Source organism: Euleptes europaea, chromosome 9 (genome assembly GCF_029931775.1).
Source record: "Euleptes europaea isolate rEulEur1 chromosome 9, rEulEur1.hap1, whole genome shotgun sequence".
NCBI lineage: Eukaryota > Metazoa > Chordata > Lepidosauria > Squamata > Sphaerodactylidae > Euleptes > Euleptes europaea.
In genome coordinates this window covers 90845322-90866599 of record NC_079320.1, presented here as the reverse complement: position 1 = coordinate 90866599, position 21278 = coordinate 90845322, and the positions used below count along the sequence as shown (strand labels likewise).

The 21278-nt window shown below is 47.7% G+C and overlaps 1 protein-coding gene across 1 annotated transcript in view; it reads left to right on the top strand.

Annotated features, from left to right (window-relative positions):
* Window positions 1-10504, top strand: part of TRMT44 (tRNA methyltransferase 44 homolog) — a 40660-nt gene extending 30156 nt beyond the window's left edge. The window contains exons 9-11 of the mRNA XM_056855518.1: window positions 1021-1399; window positions 3535-3651; window positions 10263-10504. Of these exons, the coding sequence (XP_056711496.1) occupies window positions 1021-1399; window positions 3535-3651; window positions 10263-10504 (738 nt within the window). The remainder of the gene's footprint in view (window positions 1-1020; window positions 1400-3534; window positions 3652-10262) is intronic.
* The last annotated feature ends 10774 nt before the right edge of the window (window positions 10505-21278 follow it).

Here is a 21278-nt window from a genome sequence, read left to right as displayed (position 1 = left end):
ACATCAAATGATTATTTATCTCTTTATATGTAAGTAAATACACTTGCTGGACTGAAACACACTAAACATTGCCTAGGGATGCACCTTGGAGTTCCCCTAGTCCTGCTGAGACCAAAGCGCTAGACCTCCTCTCCGCTCTGGAGGCTGTTCCCATTTTCTCATCTACAGGCTTTCTTCTCCCCCTCCCCCCTTTCCCCCTTTTCCTTGTCATAGCCAGAGGTCAAAGGGGTGGGGTTGCAGCCCAGTGAATTTGTTCTTGAAGACAGTGCAGCTCAAAGTCTAACTGAGCTTCATGTTTAGAACCAAAAAATGTTCTCCCACGGGCCAGAGTGGCCAGAGCCACTCCGGGGAATATGCTCTGCCTTTTGGTCTGGCAGCTGTGGACCACTGAAGCAAGAGGCTCAAGCTCTGCTTTGCAGGGGTCTTTGGTGTGCTGAGCCTTGCGTGATTTAGGTTGATAATCAGGTCGCGCATCAGGAGTCAGTGTGCTGGAGCACCTGCCAAGGCCCATAGCGTGGCAGAGGGCCCCACCTGAAGCCATCGGGGCTTGCTTGATCTACTTGGTGGAGTTGGAGGCAGGGGAGGAAGCCGCATGGCACGAGTGGCCTTCTTACTTGGCCCAGGAGAACTTGCAGCACCGCAGCAACTCTTTCCCCTTTTGGAAATTCCAGCATTGATTGGGTGGAAAGGAGTGGGAGAAAGTCACACCTGACCCCCTCTAGAGTAGGTGCAAGTCACAAGAGAAGGGAGCTGCAGTAGAGGATGAGATGAACACGATGGCCATAAAAGCTGCAGCTGCCCCTGTGAATGAAGTGGGGGTGGTGGTATGTCTGTAGCAGTTTGTGTGTTGGAACACCAAAATCTAGGGTATCAGTGTTGGTGATTGGTTACTGCAAGCCTGTGAATATGTAACTTCAAAAAACATTTTCTGGGTAGGAACACATTTATGTTCTGGGTGATTTAATAATTTGTTTAGTGATCAGTATTAAAACTGGAGGAATTCTGTTGTTGCTCTTTTAGGTGTGTTTGATTGGAAAGTCTAGAACGTATCTCACAACAGAAAGTATTGCTCTCGACGAACAGCGAGCGCATTATATCAACAGCCGCCAGTGCTGCAGCATGACACCGCCAGGTAAAGTGGAAGGGTTGCGTCAAAGTGAGAGTCGACCAGCTGTAAGCCATGCCGTGGGCCTACTTGCCGGCAGAGAAGTACTGAGAAATACTGATGTGGAAGGAGCCTTAATATCTACGTTTCAGCCCAGAGGGAAAGAACCAGTCCGGAACTGCACTGCCCTCCCTCAAGATTTTGTGGACCGTGTGGTTTTGAAAGTAGCAAACTTACTGTTAAGTGGAATCCAGGAAGACTTATCTAGAACTTCAGACACATGGAGTCGAGGAGGTAAGGGTTTGCTCAACGTACAAAATGAAAATGTGCCGTGAAACAAAATTACATCATAGCCTTTCCAAAGAGACTTGCATTTCCCATTCTTTGTTATGAAGAATGAGATGGGAAAGCATTTTGGAAAAGTGTACTGAAGGTCTTACCATGTAGTGCTATGAATTACAAACCCACTTAAAGTTTTCTCAACTTCTAAATTCCAGGAAGAATGCAAGAGAGGTATGATCTTGTATTATCATATGTACCGAGGAGGGAAGGTTACAGAGGAGTTGGGGGGCACAGAGTGGGCTGTTTTGTGTAGGGACAGACTGTTAGTCTCTGGTAGGGTTGCTGGAGTTCTGGGATTACAACTGATCTTCAGGTGATGGAGATTATTCACCTGGAGAAAATGGCTGCTTTGGAAGCTGGAGTCTATGGCATTATACCCCACTGAGGTCCCGCCCCCAAACCCCACCCTCCTCAGGCTCCACCCACAAAATCTCCAGGTATTTCCCAACCCAGAGCTGGCAACCCTAGTCTCTGGTCTCAAAAACAGAACCCTAGGTTGAACTTTGGCACAATGTTGGCCTCTCTGGATGGGCATAGAGAATGGTGATCTTGTGAGCCAAAACGTGTGTGGGGGGAGAGACCAGGAATGGATCTCTGTAGAGGAATTCAGAGGTCTCTGTTCCTGACATTGGCAATGGAAATAAGGGAAAATGCTTTGTTTCTAGAAAGATGAGGAGTGCTGGAATGTAAGCCTCTGTGACAATTCTTCCAAATTCCCTGGATTTTTAATTGCAAATGTATGGGAAAGGAGTGAGGGGAAGAAGCTGTAGTTGTTCAGTACTGAGGAAAATATCCTCTCTGAGTTCTCATAGCTTTTTTCTCATATTTCACAACCTTGTTATTGAAGACAAATTCCAGCATTTATCCCTGGTGAGCCCTGCCACAAATTAAGCCCAGGGCAAGCAGCCATTTCCTCTGTGGTTTGGACTTGGGGGCTTCTTTTATTGACAAAGAAGTGTGTCAATCCCAGCTTCCTGAGAACCAGGCGTGTGAGAGGAACACTTGGAGTGAGGAGCACAGGGTTAGACACGTACGTTGGTCCTGTAGAGCCCCTTGTGTTACTCTGGTATGCTGATCTACAGGGTGCAATTGACAAAGTTACTCCTCCGCGCCTTCTTCCAGCCTTCGCTTTACCAGGGAGCTGGGAGTGACGAAGAGGTTGGGGAGAAAAATCAGACAGAAAATGCTATAGAGCCCATTTAAGGGCCGGCAAGGGGGCAGTGAGGCCACCATCGTGTCTGCTGAATCTCGGCCAGCCAAACTGTAGGGTGGTTCAGAACGTCACATTTTCTAGGTCACCCACTTTGAGCACAAACAGGCAACACCCTCTGAGGGCATAATTAGCTGCGATGATTGTGCCTGATTATTTGCTGATAAAATCTCTCTCAACCAGTCAGGTGCCAGTTTAGGAATAGATCCTGTGCTGTGGAGGTATCGTCAGCAACCTCTTGGCAGCGTTCCATGGGTACCTTCAAGCTGGTTTTCCTGACTGATGTCGACAGAGTTCTTGAGGTTGCTCAGGCCTCTTCCTCATGCTGGATCTGTACCATCATGGCAGGAGAAGGTGGGGAAGATGAGCCAAGGGTCCCTCTTACAAGGGGTGTTGCCTTCACTGCTAAAGGAAGCTGTGCTTAGGTCCCTCCTGAAGTCTTTTTGGATAAGCGGGACGGGGAGGGGCAATGACAGACCTTTCTGGGCAAGGTGATCGAGCAGGTTGGGGCAGAACGACTGCAGGCATTTCTGGGTGTCTACCCTATCGTGGACCCTTCTTCCATATCAAATCACAAAACGGGAGAAAAGACATTTGAGGATAATGACTGCTCTGTAATTGAAGCACGATCTCAGGTGGTGGACTCAAGAGGAACACCTGATGCAGGGGAAGCCCTTCCAAATGCAATTGTCAGATTACTACAGCAACCAGCTTCCTCTTATGTAGAGTGAAAATAGATATACAGAATGTGGAGTTTATAAGAATCTTCTGCGCCCCGTGGCTGCACAGGTGAGGGCAGGTGCATCAGGACACAGAAGAAGAATTGCTCTCTGTTCTCAAGAGCCTAAATTTGAAAGCCTCACCTTGTTTTCTGTAGAGAGTCTCACCTTGAATGAAATAGCAGCACGTTTAAACGAGGAGACATTAAAAAGTCTGAGGAATGAATATGGGGGCCTGCAGACCCTGCTTAGGAACAACCACCAAGTGTTTGAAGGTAAGAACTAGAAAATCTCACTGTTGCTTCCTCATTGGCACAGCAGGAATAACTGTGGCTGCCTCCATGGGCCATTTCGAACGCAAACAAAATGTGGAACTGGGAGGCATTGATGAATGACTGCAGGAATTGTGTTCCTTCGACAGCCAGCTGGCACAGGGTTCAAAACATGCAGGCTTGGGTCCCAACTAAAATTTCTGCCCAAAGGGGGGGATTTCCCCCCCAGTTTCTCCTTCTGTTGAGTCCCAAAGCACCCCCTTAAATGCTTCTTGTGGGGAACAGGACCCCAGGAATAACAGGGGTGGGGTGGTGGTGGCAAAAATCACTTTCCTTTGTGCCCCTGGAAATTCTAGATGCAGTTCAAGTCAGAGCCTTGGTAAACCCTAGAGGTTTTAGTTCAGCTTGAGGTTTTAATTGTAAAATGGATTAGACGATTCTTATTTTTGTTGAACCTGGCAAGGCAGAGAGGGACCTGCCAGACGGATTGTACTGAATTTATTTCTTGATATTTGACAGCACAGGCTTTTCCAGCACTGATGCCTCTCAACAAGTGATTTATCAGATTCAATGAATTGATACATTAGCAGAGGGGAAAACTGGATTTTATTAGTTTAAAATTATTTCTCCCTAGCACTTCAAGACATCTTACAAATTAGCTAAAAATCGTATTAAACTAGAAATTATGGGGCTCCCCCCCCCCGAGGACTCAGACGTTGTGTTCGCATTATTAAACTTTTCCAGGCAATTTAGGCTGCCTTACCCCCAGTCTCTGAAGGCAAGACTGGCCCTCTAGCCACGCTGGAGGTGAGTGGCTGGCAGCCTCCCTCTGTTTCTGCCTCAGAAAGGGGAGACGCTTCACAGTTCTGGGTTGTTCTTCATTCTGACAGCGCTCAAAGCAGCAACTACAACTTTTCCTTCTTTCGACTTGGAAGGACAGAATGGCCACTTCTAGGAACATACACACTGCTTTTTATCTTTCTTTATTTAGTTCTGCTTTTTCTGCTTTTTCTCTTTTCTGCTTTTTTGTCTTTATCATTCTACTTCTTATCTTGCTTTATTTAGTTAGTTCATTTATACCTTGTTTTTTCTCCACCTGGAGACAAAAAGTGGCATGCATTGTTCTCCCTGTTTTCTCACAACAACCACCCTGTGAGGTAGGTTAGGCTGAGAGTGCATGACTGGCCTAAGGTCACTCAGCAAACTTCCATGGTAGAGTGGGGATTTGAACCTGGGCCTCCCTAATGCCACATTCTAACCACTACACAGAGGATGGCTAAATGTGAATTAAGAGAATATTCATCTAAATTTATGCTGGCCACTTGATCTTGTTCTGAATGGAATAGGCTTTTTTAAAAAAACAAACTAGGATTTTAATTAGATGCACTAAAAACGAGTTCTTTACTGGTGGTCAGAAGCTGCCGCTGACAGTCTCTCCCAGGCCATGCTGCAGCTTGTCTGTGTCTTATTTGAGTGAATTATTGTTTGTGCTGCTTTAACGGTTAACATCTCAGTGTTGACAAATGTAACCAGATTTTACAAAGTGGAGTGAGTGCAGGAAGGGATCCTTGCATGGGTTGTGCCTGCTCCCTACTCCATGGGCAGGGCATATGCACATTTGTTGCAAAGGCTTCCATTACCCTGAGAAGATACTCCACCCCCCCTCCCAGTTGTGCCCTGCCCACTCTGTGGATGGACAAGGTTCCTCGGCTCTCATTAAAAACGCAGGCAAAATTAAAATTTAAAAACCGCTGCCCTTTGCCTCTCACTAACAAGTGTCAGCGGAGGACAGAAAGCACAGTATATAAAATCATCCCAGATGGAACCTCATCCCAGGGCAGCCGTGGGAGTTGAGCTGCCGCAAAAGAAAAGCTTGCCTGCTGCTCCCCGCAGGACCACAGCAGCAGCCTCTGCAACATTGGTGCCTGTTCTTCAGCTGCCGTTCTTCTCTGGCCCTCTCCCACTCCACCCATCGTGCCCAAGAAACACGGAGGAGATTTGCCTGGAGACCCTCCAGCTCATAGTGAAGACCCTCTTGGCAGGGGACTTCTTGACCTCTACAGATTTGCGTGAGGCATATCCGCAGGTTCCCAGGCACCCAAGTTCCAGACAATGCCTTTGCCTGCATGTTGTTATCAAGCACAACTCTACTAAATCTTGGCTATCGAGCAAAAACTATAGCTAAACAGAAGCTATGGGACCTTCAAGCTGACAGATCAAGGGCTCACTCAGTTCCAGTAGTGAAGAACCTTATTAATTTTTTGGCTCCCACAAATTATCTCTATGCCTTAGATTACCCCAAATATTGGAGAGCCTTTACTTTGGCCCGCTTTAATGCCCTCCCATCTGCTCTTCTTGAAGGGAGATATGCCCGTCTCCCTTATGAACTCCACCTCTGTCCATGTCAATCTGGAATGGTGGAAACAGTTGAACATGTTCTTTTACACTGCCCATTTTATTAAGACATACGTAAAATGTTCATCGATCCAATTTTGTCTAGCTTCCCAGATAGAGAGTTAGCCATACTACTTTGTTATTAGATGATTGTGTTAAATATATTACCTATCAGGTTGCAAGATTCTGTGCCAGGGCATGTGTAATAAGGCAGAAGAAGCTGTCATAATGTCTTTTATGTTAAACAGACCATTTTACCAAGAGTTGTAACTAAATTTTCGTTTTACTTGATCAAATACTAGACATTCTTTAATTATTTATGATATTTCATTTTGTGTAAGCTGGTCTTTGACCATAATAAATAAATGATGATTATGATGATGACCTCTACAGATTTGCATGAGGCATATCCGCAGGTTCCTAGGCACCCAAGCGCCAGACAATGCCTTTGCTTGTGTGATGTTCCATAGCCAGACGCCTTTTGTAAGGATGTGCAGGAGCCTTCGGTTATTAGTCCAAACAGCTTTATTCACATAGACATTCACACATGAGTGGGGAGGCAGACATATCATCTAAATTACCAAGGAGGAGTCCCGCCCTCCACACTCTAAGGAGCTAAATACATCCCCATCGAATGGGAAGCAAACTCCTTAAAGATGTACACACATCACAGCTTGCATGATGTCCCCAAGTGCCTTTATTACAGAGCCACTCTGTTTGGGTTCTCTCTTCTTCCCCACCCCCCCGGTCTTCACCCAGTTCTCAGCAGTGCCCATCTCCAGTCATGAGGCGTACTCTTCTAGCTCACACATGGATTATGTTAAACCAGGTCACCACGCTGATCGCAGGACCTCTTCACAGGTCTTCCACACCCACAGGTTCCTGGTTTCACCAGAAAGCTGCCCTCATCCCCCTGGGGATGTCAGTGGACCTTTGCCCTGTTGCCCTCCAGTCTCAGGGCAGCCACAGCTCCCCTCTGCCCACGTGGTGGCTGAAGGTCTGATGGCTCTCGTGCAAGTCCTGTGCCCCTTGTGACCTCCTCTGCCCAGTGACTGTGCCGTGTGGTCCCAGTTCCACTCCTGTCCTTTTTAATGGCTCGTTGCCTTTTCATGGGGCATCCTTCAATGTCATCAGAGGGAACACAACCATTATTCCTGATGTGTTGCTGCTCCTTAAGTCGGTGGCTCCAGGATATGCATCTGGTGGGAGGTACCTCTCAGAGCGGAAACCACAGTGGATGCTAGTCTACGCAGTGTAAGTACGCTGCCCTCACCTAGTCCCCAAAGAAAGTGGCACAACATGTAAAATGATTTCAGAGGGTAGCTGTGTTGGTCTGCAGTAGAAGAGCTAGATCCGAGTCCAGTGGCACCTTAAGGACCAACAAGAGTTTCAGGGTACCAGCTTTTGAGAGTCAAAACTCCCTTCATCAGACATGGAAATAAGGCACAGCATCTAGTATTTGGAGCACGGAGTGATCTCAGTTGCACTACTCTCCTTCCAGCTCTTGGTAACAGACTGTCATGCCCCCATCTCCACTGACAACAGATGGCAAACACCATGCCAGCTGTCAGGGAGCGGCAAAGTCTCACTCCCCCTGACAGAAAGCGGCTCTACTACTTCAGTGGGCAGAGCGCCATCTCCCAGCTACCGAGCTCAGCATCTTCAGGGATTAACAACCTGAAGGCAGGCTGGCTCAGTCAGTGGGACCTGGATCTAGGTGAGGGGCTCAAAATTCTGGAGTCCTCCATGCAGTGGCCAGGAGACAGAGCGTCCCCTGCTTGGTCCTTCTTGTGTCCTCAACCAGTAGCAACATGCCAGAATTCCAGCAGAGGTGCGAGTTGGTGAGGCAGAGGGTGAGGATGCTCTCTCAGCTCCCAGAGCACAAGGGCCACCACTGTGCCCTCCCTGCATCGCCACTTATAGTCAAGGAGCGCAATGAAATACAAGAGAAATCACCAAGGACATCTTCATCATATCCCTGGTTCTCCGACTTGGTGGCCATGGCACAGTAACCATGGAGGATCTTCCCAGTGGACCATGACATCATTTACAGGGTTCCCTGTTCCATTCTTCTCTGGGATGGACTCCGCTGTCAGGCCTGCTTTCCACTGCTCTCAGCAGCCTGTCAGACTGTTTTGGTTTCAAGGCCTTTCAAGGCTAACTGTTGCATTCCTATTCCAGCGCTATCTCCTGTGGGAACGGCGCCTCGATGGGAGGGGGGTTACCGTGACCCGTTGTGATTCATGCTTTCCAATATAACCCTCGTACTATGCTACCCCCCCAGTCGTGCCAATTTACCTGTAGCTCTGCAAACCTGTATGTTTTCCAATAAATCAGCTCTCTTTTGGACTCCTCGTCTGTGGGATTACCACGGGGACAAGTGCTCACATCCGCCCCTTCACATGGAAAATGAAATGAGAACACTAGGGTGACATGGCTATCCAGGAGAGGTCTCCAGGCGGTCTGGGCTTTTTGAAAGCCCTCAGCCCACGAAATCTACCAAGCCACTTGGGCGATTCTTTACCAGTACAGTTAGGGGAAGAAAACCTACTGCGCTGCCTCCAGGACCATCGAAGCCAATGAAACATTGTTAACTGTTTTTCCCCAGGGACCAGGATGTCTATCTGTCTTTAATCTGTAGTCATCCCAGCTATCCTGTAGGATAGGTTCAGCATACGTTAGAGGTCTGGGGAGCTCCTTCTAAGAGGGTAACAGCCTTCCTGTCTGGATTCCTATTGATCAGATTCCTAACCAACAACGGGACAGACAGCATCACTGTAAAACTTATCCAGATGCATCAGAGCATGCATTTCTGTGGCTTATGACAGTCAACATCTCCTGTCATACTCAGAGGTCCACGCCAGTGTATCCATTGCATTCATAGGTAGGACAGTGACTTGGGCTGTCTTGGTGAGGCCTTACCAACTAAAGAAGTCTGCCTTGGCTGTAGCTACATTAGAAATCTTCTCAAAAAAGTAGTTTCTTAATTCCTCTTCAATTTTTTTCCCCATTTGGGAGACTAGAGCTTTTCATTATCCCATTCAAGAATATCTTCCTACACTGCTGGAAAATGAAACATTGGTCTTACTGTGAAGGTTTCTTCTTATCAATGGGTTGGGTGGTATCCTTCCTTACCCTAGTTGGCAGAGGAGGAAATGGAAAAGGAACTTGCTAAGCCAAAAGGGAAATCGTCAAGTTTTTCCTCGCCTAATTTTCTGCCTTGCAGTATGTCCACTTAGAGGTTTTCAGGGAGAATTCTGTCTTCTGTGATTGTGGATCTTTCTTCATCAGAAGTCACTCAGCCTTTCCTCATAGGACTTGGTCTCATTCTCATTGTTCTCCTCTGCACACACTCGATTCTGTCCACATCCTTTTGCACACAATACTCCAGGTGTGGCCTGACCAATGCAGTGTACAGCAGAACTATGACATCTTGCGATTTGGATGTTATGCCTCTGTTAATGGACCGCAAGATCAAATTAGCTTTTTTTTGTCACTGCATCACACTGGCTGCTCATATTTAATCCACCCGTACCCCAAGATCTTGTTCACATACACTGCTACCGAGAGGTGTATCCATCCATTATGCATGTCCCTCATTTTTGTTATGCCGATGTAGAAATCGGCACTTGTTGAATTGCATCCTGTTCACATCTGCCCACTTTTCCAGTGTGTTCAGATCTTGTTGAATTCTATCTCTAGGGGTATTTGTTGCTCCTCCCAATTTGGTGCCATCTGCCAATTTAATGAGTAGTCTCTCCACACCCTCATCCAGATCATCTATAAAGTTTTATAAAAGTACCGCGGCCAGAGCCGAGCCCTGTGGCACCCCACTGGACTCCTCCCTCCATTCAGATGAATCCTTCATGGTCTTTAAATGTTTCACATCTCTTCCGGAAGTGAGTCATGAGGCCAACAGCGGGGTAAGAGGGTGAGGTAGGAGAAGGGCTCTGGGAGGCTGGATGGCAGAGGCAGGCCTCCTGCAGAATGTGCAGAGTGGCCATGAAATGCAGCCAGGAGCTCAGTAGTGCTGTAGATTTGTAGATGTTGACCATGAAAAAGAAAATGTCAACTTCCTGATTGTGCACTAGTGTGCGGTTCCTGTGTTTTGTGCCAGAGGGGTTGCAGTTTGGAAGTGTGTCCCACTTCATATAGTTTGAGACCTACAGCTGTGATGCTTTGTTAATCTTGGTATGTCTCTTGTCTTTCTAATCATGTAGTGCTCAGCGGAAGAGTTCATATTCGTGACTGGAGGGAAGAGAAGCTGCCAAGCAAAAAGAAGCCAGGCATGCAGGCTGGGCAGAGAGTTTCTTTGAAAGCCACAAAAACTCGTCTGTGTTGGTTTGACATTCACCATCCTCAGGGCTGTCCTATGACTGCGGAATGCTGTTCTTATGCTCACAGCATTGAGGAGCTGAGGCCACCCCAGCATGTGCCAAAGAAAAGTCATGCCAAGCGCTAAGGAGTTGCTGGCAAAGCCAGAGTTCCTCCGGTGGACTTTGGGTCCCATAAAGACCACTACAGTGCACATCATGCGGTGACATCTTTCTATCCCCTCTCACATGAAAGCCTCTCTGTGTAAGAGAAAGAAGGGGGGGTTTGTATAAGAGTGCAGATTTTGCTTGTTCCATGGTTGACTTACTGTCCTGACAATGCCGATTTTCATTTGTATATTAAAATGCAAATTTTATCTGCAGTTGTGTTCTCAGAATGGTCTCAAGGGTGTTTCTTTTGTTTTGCTGAACATGCAAATCCGTGTTTCTGCTGAGGCCACACCTCGCTGTTTTCTGCTGTTGCAGCATTAACTGCCTTGTGTTGACACACTTTCTGTGGTCTGTTCATATCTTGCTTCACCTGCAGCGCTGTCATAGAGTTGTAGCTCTGGCATTGGTTTGGTGGCAGCACAGAGGAGCTGGTTTTTCGCTTCCTGGCCACGCTGGTCTCTGCACTCAGCCAGGTGCTCCCCTTTGGCATGAACCAGTCAGCAGAGTTCCATTTATGGTTTGCTGGTAGCTGTTCAGTTTGTGATGGTGTTTGTTCCACAAAAAGAACAATACTTTTAGGGTCCTAATGCAAGTTCTTTTAAGGCGTAAAATATCCAGAAGCAGGCTCTTCGTGGAAGCTTCTGTTTCACTCTGCGTTGCTCTGACTGGCCGTCAAGCCAACTTTTGCGTGTGCATCACAAACCATCTTTCCAGCAATGTGCCATTCCCTTGTGCCACTGCAGGTTCCTATCAGAGGGGGAAGGAGCCTGGATGAATCTGGGTGTTGCGCTTCAGTCCCCATTGAATGAGGAACTCTCATACAGCCACATCTGCCTGGGATGGGCTTTACAGCCCCTGGGCCTCCCTTTGGGGTTATGTGCAACCTGCCCTTTGGCAGTGAGCCCCTGGTGCTGCATGGATGTGCACGGCATTCACCCATGCTAGGGCTGCCTAAGAGGACAAAGACGGCATGGAGCAGAAGCCAGAATGCTTCACTCATTGGACAGTGCAGGAGTTCCACCCTTTTCCTACCAGATTCTCCCTCTTCTGCTCCTTGGGCAAATGAGACTATGAATGCCTCAGAATATCTACACATAAATATTTCTGGGTTTACTTCATTTTTGTTCAGTTCCTTAATATGGCTGTGCTGTGCATTAGTGGACATGATTGTTTTCAGATGCGTCGTGTCTACTGGGATGGGACATACTCCCACCTGTATCCCCTTTCCACAGCTTGAACTTCGTTTGCCTCCATGTTCTGTCTTTCTGAGAGAAAAAAATCTCCACATGCAGATTTGCTATGTAAACAGCCCCCCACTCCCCCAAGCCAGCAATGTGACTGGGGTGGGTGGGTAAATGCTTTTCTTTTTTGTCTGGAAAGTTGATCAGTTGCTTTGTAGCTTTCACTGTTGGTGAGGTTTATCTTGAGTTGGCTGAAGAAATTCCTCTGTGTTCCTTCATTGTAGTTTTGGACTTGTCTTGTGATGCTAGTTCTTTTACTAACAGATCGTTCAATTGTAGAGATTATTCTCCTTCCTTTAGGAAGAAACACTTCCAGGGCAAAAGGGACTTGCCAACAGTAACTTATTTCTTTCTTCTTTAGGATTTGTCTTAAAAAATCAAAATCCCTTTTTCTCAACAAACTGGGAGGCAAATATTTGTTGCTTTCATATTGTATCTCTTGATTTTTTGTGAGAACTTAACTAAGATAGCTCTTGGAAGTTTTTTTCTGGAAACATTTGAATTTATTTTGAATATCTCATCAATTTCTGGGAAGTCTCTTTGAATCTTTAAATAGTCTTGCAATAACTTACGAAAGCTTTCATCTAGATTCTCTCTGTATCCTCAGTAAAAGGTAAAGATAGTCCCCTGTGCAAGCACCGGGCCATTATTGACCCCTGGGGTGACACCACATCCTGACATTTACTAGGCAGACTATGTTTATGGGGTGGTTTGCCAGTGCCTTCCCCAGTCATCTACACTTTACCCCCAGCAAGCTGGGTCCTCATTTTACAGACCTTGGGAGGATGGAAGGCTGAGTCAACCTTGAGTCGGTTACCTGAAACCGACTTCTTTCGGGGTTGAACTCAGGTCATGAGCAGAGGTTTTGACTGCAGTACTGCAGCTTACCACTCTGCGTCTCGGGGCTCAGAGACACCTCTAAATCTCAAATTTGAGTCCCCATTGTGAACTTCCAGTATTCCAAACCTTTGATCTGCTCTTTCCTTTCAGATATCTTGTCTCTCTAGTCTGGCTTCAAGATTTAATTGTTTTTCTTTCATCTTCAGGATTTCTTGGGTATTTTCTTGCAGTTTTTTAAAAGTATCTCTAGTCCTTGTCATTATCTCTCGTCTTACAGCTTGGACTTCCCTTTTTGATTACTTGTGTGGTCTGTTCAACTTGTTTGATTATGTTTTGTATCCGTTGCTCAGCTTGTTGAATGCTGGTATGCATTTGCTCTTCTATTCTGGACATTTGATTAGCTAAAGCTTGTATTGGAGTTGCTAAAGATTCTGAAGTCTTTTCCATATTGTCAGTCTCATCCAAATCTTCATCAGAAACTCTAGTTTTAACTTTTTGGGGAGTCCTTAATTTAGATCTGTTTTTCTATCTCTGTCTAACAATTTTTATCAATCCATTCTGTATATCATATATCCATATATCATACCATATACAATTTAACAATGCAGTTCATATAATGAGTACTTGTTGTCACTAGTTGGTAATTTTCAAAAGGCAATTATATATCACAATTAAATGCTAAGAGCAATGCCAACTGTTTCAATGCACACTTCTAACATATTATAAGCAACTTAAAACAGGCAGAACATATACTTAAGTTTACATAAAAGCAATAATATTGTTCAGCTACCTCTCCAATTGGCTCTATAAAGGAAGCCACAGCCCTCAGTTTGCAAGACCTGAACAAGGCTGTTAAGGATACGACATTTTAGAGGACATTGATTCATAGGGTCGCCATGAGTCAGAAGTGACTTGACGGCACTTAATGCACACACACCTCTCCAATAACACTCTTATATTTTAGTGTCAATACTCACTTCTTCAGAATCAACTTTACATAACATAAACAATTCCCAATAGGCAAATAATCGGCTTATGCTTGATGAAAAAAGAAAAGCAAAAGAGATAAAGGAGGAAATATGTTAAAAGATATTTATTAGAATCTTAATAATTGTAATCAATCCATTAATTAATTAATTAATTAAAATGTTACATAAACACTAATAAAAAAGATTAAAATTTGGTTATTAAATCATTAGTACTAGATTATATTCAAAAACTTAGTCTTAAAAGAAATAGACTCCAATAGGATGGAATATCTGGAAAATATTTCAAGCTTTAAAGATATGAAAGGTCTCCGCAGTATAAGGAACTGTCCACTAGATGGTGATGCAGACTAAGGAATAAAAAGAGTACCTGCAATTCCTTTAATAAAGCCGGCGATGTATTAAATTGTCCATTAGATGGGTGTGCAAACTTAAAAATCAAAAAGTCTAATTAAAAAAAGGAAATTGTTTCTTCTGGTTACTTCAGGGTATGTCTTTCCTGCATTAAGTATGAATTCTCTTTGCTAAAGTCCTTGTAATCCCAGATCTGATAGTGTAATCTCAGTAAAGGGGGTGGGGAGAAGAGATGAAAAAAGAACACAAAACACATGAGATAAGGGAGGAGAAAAGCCCCTCAAAATTATCAAAAACAAATAGCAGGGAGAGGAAAACTGAAATTTAATCTTTGTGTCCTTTTGCCATGAAAAAGGGGGAGGTGAAACTTCCTACCACCCTGAAAGTTAAATAGAGCAAAAGAAAGAAAAAAAGGAGGATTGTTACACCATTACAGTTTGCAAATCCTTTCGACTAAAAAGAAAAGACTATGAATGCAAGGGTTACAGTGCATTCCTGAGCCTGAACGGCAAAAGCCCTTAGGAGGCCAGGAAGGCACTGCGCCGGCGTTCGGGCCCCCCGCACCAGCATCCGGACAACTTACACCAGTGTTTGTTTCTCAAAACCGGCAGGAAGGCTTTGACGCCAGTCTCTGCTGTGGCAGCGCTGCCCCAGAACGCCGATGGGGCCTTCCGCTGCCGTCCAACTGCCATAAAAGCCCGCGCCAGAGTCCTGGGAATCGTCCCAGCATCCTGGAAGGCGTTCCGGGGGTGTCCCGGCACCGGGCTGGGAGAGGAGCCACCTTTAGGCGGCCTCCAAAGCCCTTTCGGGCCAGGAACACCCCTTTTTTATTTTTGTGTTGAAGGGTTGCACCGGCTTTTTCGCAAAGGGGAATGTTTCAGCCCCAGTGTGGGGGGTGAAACCTCCTTTGGACACAGCGCCATTGTGCTGTCTCCTGAAACCGGCGCAGCCATTTCTCTCAGGAATGCACTGTTAGCTGGAAATGCTTGTTAAAAGGGGTTAATGTGAAGTGTTCAGACTCCTGGGGAGCACAAACTGGCAGTCTCTGCAGTTTTGTTATTCGAACTCCCAGTCCAAATATTGATATACTCATATATTCACTCTTCTGTTCAATACCTTGATGTATCCATCTCGCTTTCTTATAATTAACCCACAAATTTTATAGAAAATGTGAGGCTGTTAGAAAGCTTACTGAGTTTTGTTTTATTTAATTTCAGCCGAAGAGTCCTGATTTCTCTCGTCAAATGTCCCAAATGCAATTAACAAGTAGAAGCCGCCCAAAGTATCAGAGAGGGTTTTCTTTTTCCCTTTCCAAGTATTAAATAATAGCAGAGAAGAGATAGATTAAAAAGATTCATCTTCACAGTAATTACAGGGTTAATTTTTTCTTTCTTGGGAGTAAGCCTCACTGAAGCCCTGTACACCTGCTTGGTCTACTCAGAATCTTACCCAGCTCTGTGTAATGGGCTTATTCTCAAGAAAGTGTCCTTAGAATTGCCCTGTTGGTTGTCTTAAGTATTTTATACCGCAAGGAGAACAATGCTGTTGATTTTGACAGGGCTCCTCTGTTTTTTTAAGCCCTGACCTGGATGGCCCAGGCTAGCCTGATCTCGTCAGATCTCGGAAGCTAAGCAGGGTCAGCCCTGGTTAGTATTTGGATGGGAGACCACCAAGGAAGTCCAGGGTTGCTGTGCAGAGGAAGGCACTGGCAAACCACCTCTGTTAGTCTCTTGCCATGAAAACCCCAAAAAGGGGTCGCCATAAGTCGGCTGCGACTTGACGGCACTTTACACATACACACACACCTCTGTTTTGAATCTCCACTACGAATCATCCCCCCTTTTGGTTGGCAAATTTAGGCTGAGATATTTAGCACAAATTCTTCCCTCCAATAATCCCCTACTACCCTGTCCTGGATATTGGAAGCTGTGGCAGGTGAAGAGACCTCATCTGGCCAAGAGTCAGTGTGCATCAGGGCAAAGAGCAAGGCCTTTCTCCAGCTTTGTATGGGAAGTTCACTCAGGCTCAAAAGCAGCCTTACAGGGCTCAGTTCACTCAGCAGCAGCAGGCATAGGCCTGAGCTCGTACATCACCCCCTCCCACACTGCGGCCTTCCCAGGGTCCCCGCTCTCTTCCCCACCCATCAGCTGACGACCGGCCCTTAACGGGATGCTTATTTGTCACACAAAAACCAGCTTCCTTCCCTAAGCGGATCCCGAACCCAAAGCCCAGTAAAAGCCGGGCTCACAGGGCTCCTTCCCAGAGCCACGAAATCCCCAGAGGGGAAAGTCTCCCATCCCCTCAAGGTTGAGGCTGGCTCAGCCCCGCCCATCCAGTGGAGTTGCCTGTGCTCTGATTGGCTGGCAATTGCTGGGATTTGCATGAAGAGCATAAGAAAGGCCCTGCTGGATCAGACCCAGGCCCATCAAGTCCAGCAGTCTGTTCACACAGCGGCCAATCAGGTACCTCCAGGAAGCTCACAAACAAGACTGCTGCAGCAGCATTGTCCTGCCTGTGTTCCTTTATAGCACCTAACATAATATGCATGCTACTCTGATACTGTAGAGAATAGGTATGCATCATGACTATTATCCATTTTGACTAGTAGCCATAGATAGCCCTCTCCTCCAGGAACATGTCCACTCCCTTCTTAAAGCCTTCCAAGTTGGCAGCCATCACCACATCCTGGGTAGTATCACAAGGATTGGTTCGGAGCCCTGGAGGAGAAGTGGGACTTCTCGCTCTGGAAGAGGAGGTCATCTGTAAAGTGGGTGTTTCCGTTCCTCTTGCTTCTGGGAGGCAGGACTAAAAACTTTAACTTCCTGTCTCTGGGGAAACGCCCCCTCATTTCCAGTTCTTTCCTGCCTCGCTTTGGGAGAGCAGGCTTTATCAGCAGCTCTCTACTAACTCTTCTTAGAAGGCTAGTTTTCTAACATTTCTTGCTTTCTCTTTCAGGTCTATTTTCTAATCTATACTATTTCTCTTTCTGTCCTCCTGCTGCACAGTATAGGCCTTTTTTAGCCAGGTTTTGGCTTTCCCGCCAAATCAAAATGGCGGACGCCCCTCCTGACGCCTTTATCACGCAGGAAGATTTGGACCCCGGCTTGCTTGTTCCAGCCCCACAAGCCCAACTAAAAACCCCTGGCAGCCACTCCGGTGGTTCTAAGGGGAAGAGCAAGAAGAAGCGGGGAGACGGTTCCATTAAAAGGAAAGGAACCGACGCGGCCCATGTTAAAGGTAACAAAAGGGCTCGCTCAACTTCTGTTCCCCGCTCTCTTGCCGCAGCCGCGCCGCGCAGGCTCCCGCCTGCGGCGACAGGGATGGAAAACCAGACGGCTACAGCCGCGCCACAAGCCACAACCTCGGAGAACCCTCCAGCTGGTAAGGCGCCGACTCCCTCCTCGGAGGGTAATGCGCCCCCTCCCCTAGCCGCCATAGAAGCGATGGGACTGCTGTCTCTTAAGGCGGAACTCTCGGCACTAATTAAGGAGGCCTTTGCAGAAGGCATCAGGGCGGTGCTGCTCGCTTCCCCTACCTCCTCAGTCCACGAATCCTCAGAACTTAGCGACCCGGGGGAGGGCCCCAGTTCCCAACCACCCCAAAGGGAGGGAGGGAGCCAGTGGCCTACCAAGGCAGCCCTTAAGGCCCCTCCGACCAAGCCAGTCACCACCACGGTCACCTTTTCCCCTGCCTCCTCTGATGATGAGAGGGAAGAAGGCGAGTTCTCCTCCAAAGGAGAGGACCTCGCTCCAGAGGAAAAGCAACTCAGGTTATTTAGTCCCGATGACTATCAATCACTACTTTCCAAGACCCTAGCAGCCCTTGACTTAAATGCAGCCCCTGACTCCCAGCCTCAAGAAAAGCAGGGACCAAAGAGTTCTTCCATATGCACCACGCTACCCCACGTGTCGCCCCTGTCCCTGATTATTTTTTAACCCTTATTAACGCAGAGTGGGATAAACCCCTGGCTTCTCGCCAACCTCCAGCAGTAGTTAAGAAGCTTTATAACATAGCCAATAGCTCTGCTGATATATTCAAAGTCCCCCTAGTGGAACCCGCAGTCACTGCTCTCCATACCTCTGACCTAGTCACAGAGGAGGGCCAGGGCCTTATTAGGGATCCCGTTGACTGCAAAGCCGACTTGGCCTGCAAAAAGTCCCACGATGCAGCAGCCTGGGCTATCCAAACTTCCATCACTTCAGCCCTTGTCGCTCGTGCGGCAATAGTCTGGACCAGAAAACTGGGTCAACTTATTCCAGAGGACGACAGGAACGCCTTGGAGGGGGCCTCTAGAATTCTAAAAGCCGTGTCCTTTCTAGCAGACTCCTCCCTAGACACTATGACCTTCGCGGCTAGAGCCATGGCGACCACGGCGGCGGCCAGAAGAGCGCTATGGATCCGCCCCTGGCAAGTACAGCACAGATCCAAAACAGTTTTAATGGGGTTCCCCTTTCAGGGAAAGAAGCTTTTCGGGGAAAAGCTGGAAGATATATTGGTTGAAACCAAGGATAAGAAGAAGGCCTTACCCAAGGTCTTCAGTAAAGAACAAAAAAGCTTTTCCTCCCAGGGTTCCTTTCGCACCTCCCACACCCTATCCCGGTAAAGACCGGAACAAAGAAGAAGTCATTGGAGCTCCTCCAGGGGTTCCTTTCGGAGGGGGGGGCATTTTTCCAAACCCTCTCGCTTTACCAACTTCCAGGGAGAAAGAAACGACAAATCCTTCCATCCAGCAAAACAATGACGCTCCCATCCAGCCTGTGGGAGGCAGGCTGACTCAATTCCACCACCGGTGGAAAACCTCCCATCCAGATGCCTGGGTATTCAACATCATCCATCAGGGCTACCAGCCGAAACTGGTTTCCACTCCCCCAGACCGTCTGATAGCATCAACTCGCCCCTTAAACAAAGAAAAGCAGTTCAGAACAGCAGAAGCCATCCGCCATCTACTCGATATCCAAGCCATCGAAGCAGTCAATGCACAGGAGCACTCATCGGGAGTCTACTCCTACTTCTTTACAGTGCCAAAGAGAAACGGAGATTGGAGGGCTATCCTCGATCTCAAGTTCCTCAACAGACACATCCTCAGAAGACGCTTCAGGATGGAAACTCGGCGTTCAATCACAGAGGCTCTACGACCACAGGACTTCCTCACATCCATCGACTTAAAGGAAGCCTACCTGCACGTCATGATCCATCCCCTCCATCGAAAATTCCTCCGTTTCCGCTTCCAACACAGACACTTCCAGTTCCGGGCGCTCCCCTTCCGCCCCCCGGGTCTTCACGAAGGTGCTTGTTACCTTGATAGCCCGGGCACGGCAGAAGGGGATTCGACTGCACCCCTACTTAGACGACATCCTGATCTGTGCGTCATCAAGGGATCTGTGCCTCAACCACACCAGGATAGTCATGGAACTTTTGGAAGCCCACGGTTTCCTGATAAACAAGGAAAAGAGTCATCTTTCCCCTTCCCAACATCTGCTTCACTTGGGCGTCCACATAGACACAGTCTCCAACACTCTGTCTCTGCCAGAGGACAAGGTAACCAAGATCTCCTTCTTGGCCAAGTTCACTCTTCTCTCCAAGTCGGCTCAGATCATCAACCTAGCAAAACTCCAGGGCCTCATGATCTCCACCATTCCAGCAGTACGGTGGGCCAGACTTCATGCCAGGACCTTGCAGTGGTTCCTTCGCCCATATCAGAGGGAGATCTCCCTCAGGTCTCGCAAACGCCTGATTTTACCCAAGACCGTCAAGTCGAGCCTTCGATGGTGGGCCTGTCCCAGCAACCTCTCTCAGGGTCTTCAATATATCACTCCCCCTCCGATCCAGTTGTTCACCGACGCATCCCTCACGGGTTGGGGAGCCTCCCTTCTCAACCAGCCGGCGCAAGGACTCTGGAATGCGAAGGAGCGACTTATGAACATCAACGCCCTGGAAATCAGAGCCATCCGGAGGGCCCTACAACACTTTCATGCCCAGGTCAGAAACCAACACCTTCTCATCAGGACCGACAATGTGGCAGCGAAAGCGCACATCAACAAACAGGGGGGTTCTCGGTCCTTGAACCTGCACAGAGAGGCCAAGCTCATTCTATCATGGGCGGAGATCCATCTCGCCTCCATTTCAGCGGAACACATACAGGGGACAGTCAACGCACAAGCGGACTGGCTGAGCAGGCGGACTCTGGACGAGTCAGAATGGTCCCTACATCCAGAAACCTTCCTTCTCCTCTCCCAGCACCTGGGCTTCCCGCAGGTAGACCTTTTCGCGTCAGCTTCAAACCACCTGCTCACAAGATTCTTTACCCGTTACCATCATCCTCAGGCGGAAATGACGGATGCCTTACTGTCTCCGTGGCCGAAGGTTCTTCTCTATGCCTTCCCTCCTCTTCCACTCATCCCCAGAGTTCTGAGATGGGTAAGGACCCTGAAAGCGTCAATCATTCTAATCGCACCTTTTTGGCCGAGACGCCCCTGGTTTCCAACCCTGGTGGAGATGTCAATCTGCGATCCCTGGAGACTCCCAGTGCGACATGATCTACTCAAACAGGGCCCTGTTTGCCACCCGGACCCGGGGTGGTACCGCTTGACCGCATGGCTGGCGAAAGGGACCGGCTCTTAGCCTTAGGCTACAATCCAGACATCGCGGACACCATCGTTGAGTCCCGGCGTCCTTCCACGCGTTGCATCTACGGCACGACCTGGAAGACCTTCGCGAGGTGGTGCACCCGCAAACACGTGAACCCGTTAAAACCTCGAGTTTCTCACCTTCTGTTCTTTCTCCAGGATGGACGACTCAAGGGTCTCAAGCCAGCCACCCTTCGCCGACAACTTGCCGCAATAGCCACCTTGGTCCCAAAGATCTCAGGCTTCCAGATAACTAAACATCCTCATATAAAGGCCTTTCTTAGAGGGGTCAGTCTTTCCTCCCCAGCAGTGGCCCACAGATTCCCCACATGGAGTCTCCATACAGTTTTATCCGCCCTCACCAAGGCACCTTTCGAACCTTTACGCTCTACCGACCTAAGACACCTGAGAATGAAGGTTTTGTTCCTAACGGCCGTTACCTCGGCTCGAAGGGTCTCAGAGTTGGGGGCCCTTTCGGTCAGACCAGAGCTATGTACCTTTCACAGGGATAAGGTAATCCTCCGCCCAGACCCGTCCTTCCTCCCTAAGGTTAACACCAAATTCCATAGGGACCAGGAATTAGTGCTCCCCTCCTTCTGCCCCAACCCACAGCATCCCAAGGAGAGAGAATGGCACACTTTAGACCTCAGGAGGGCTCTCAAGATCTACATCTCACGCACCAAGGGCATCAGGACCTCTGAAGCC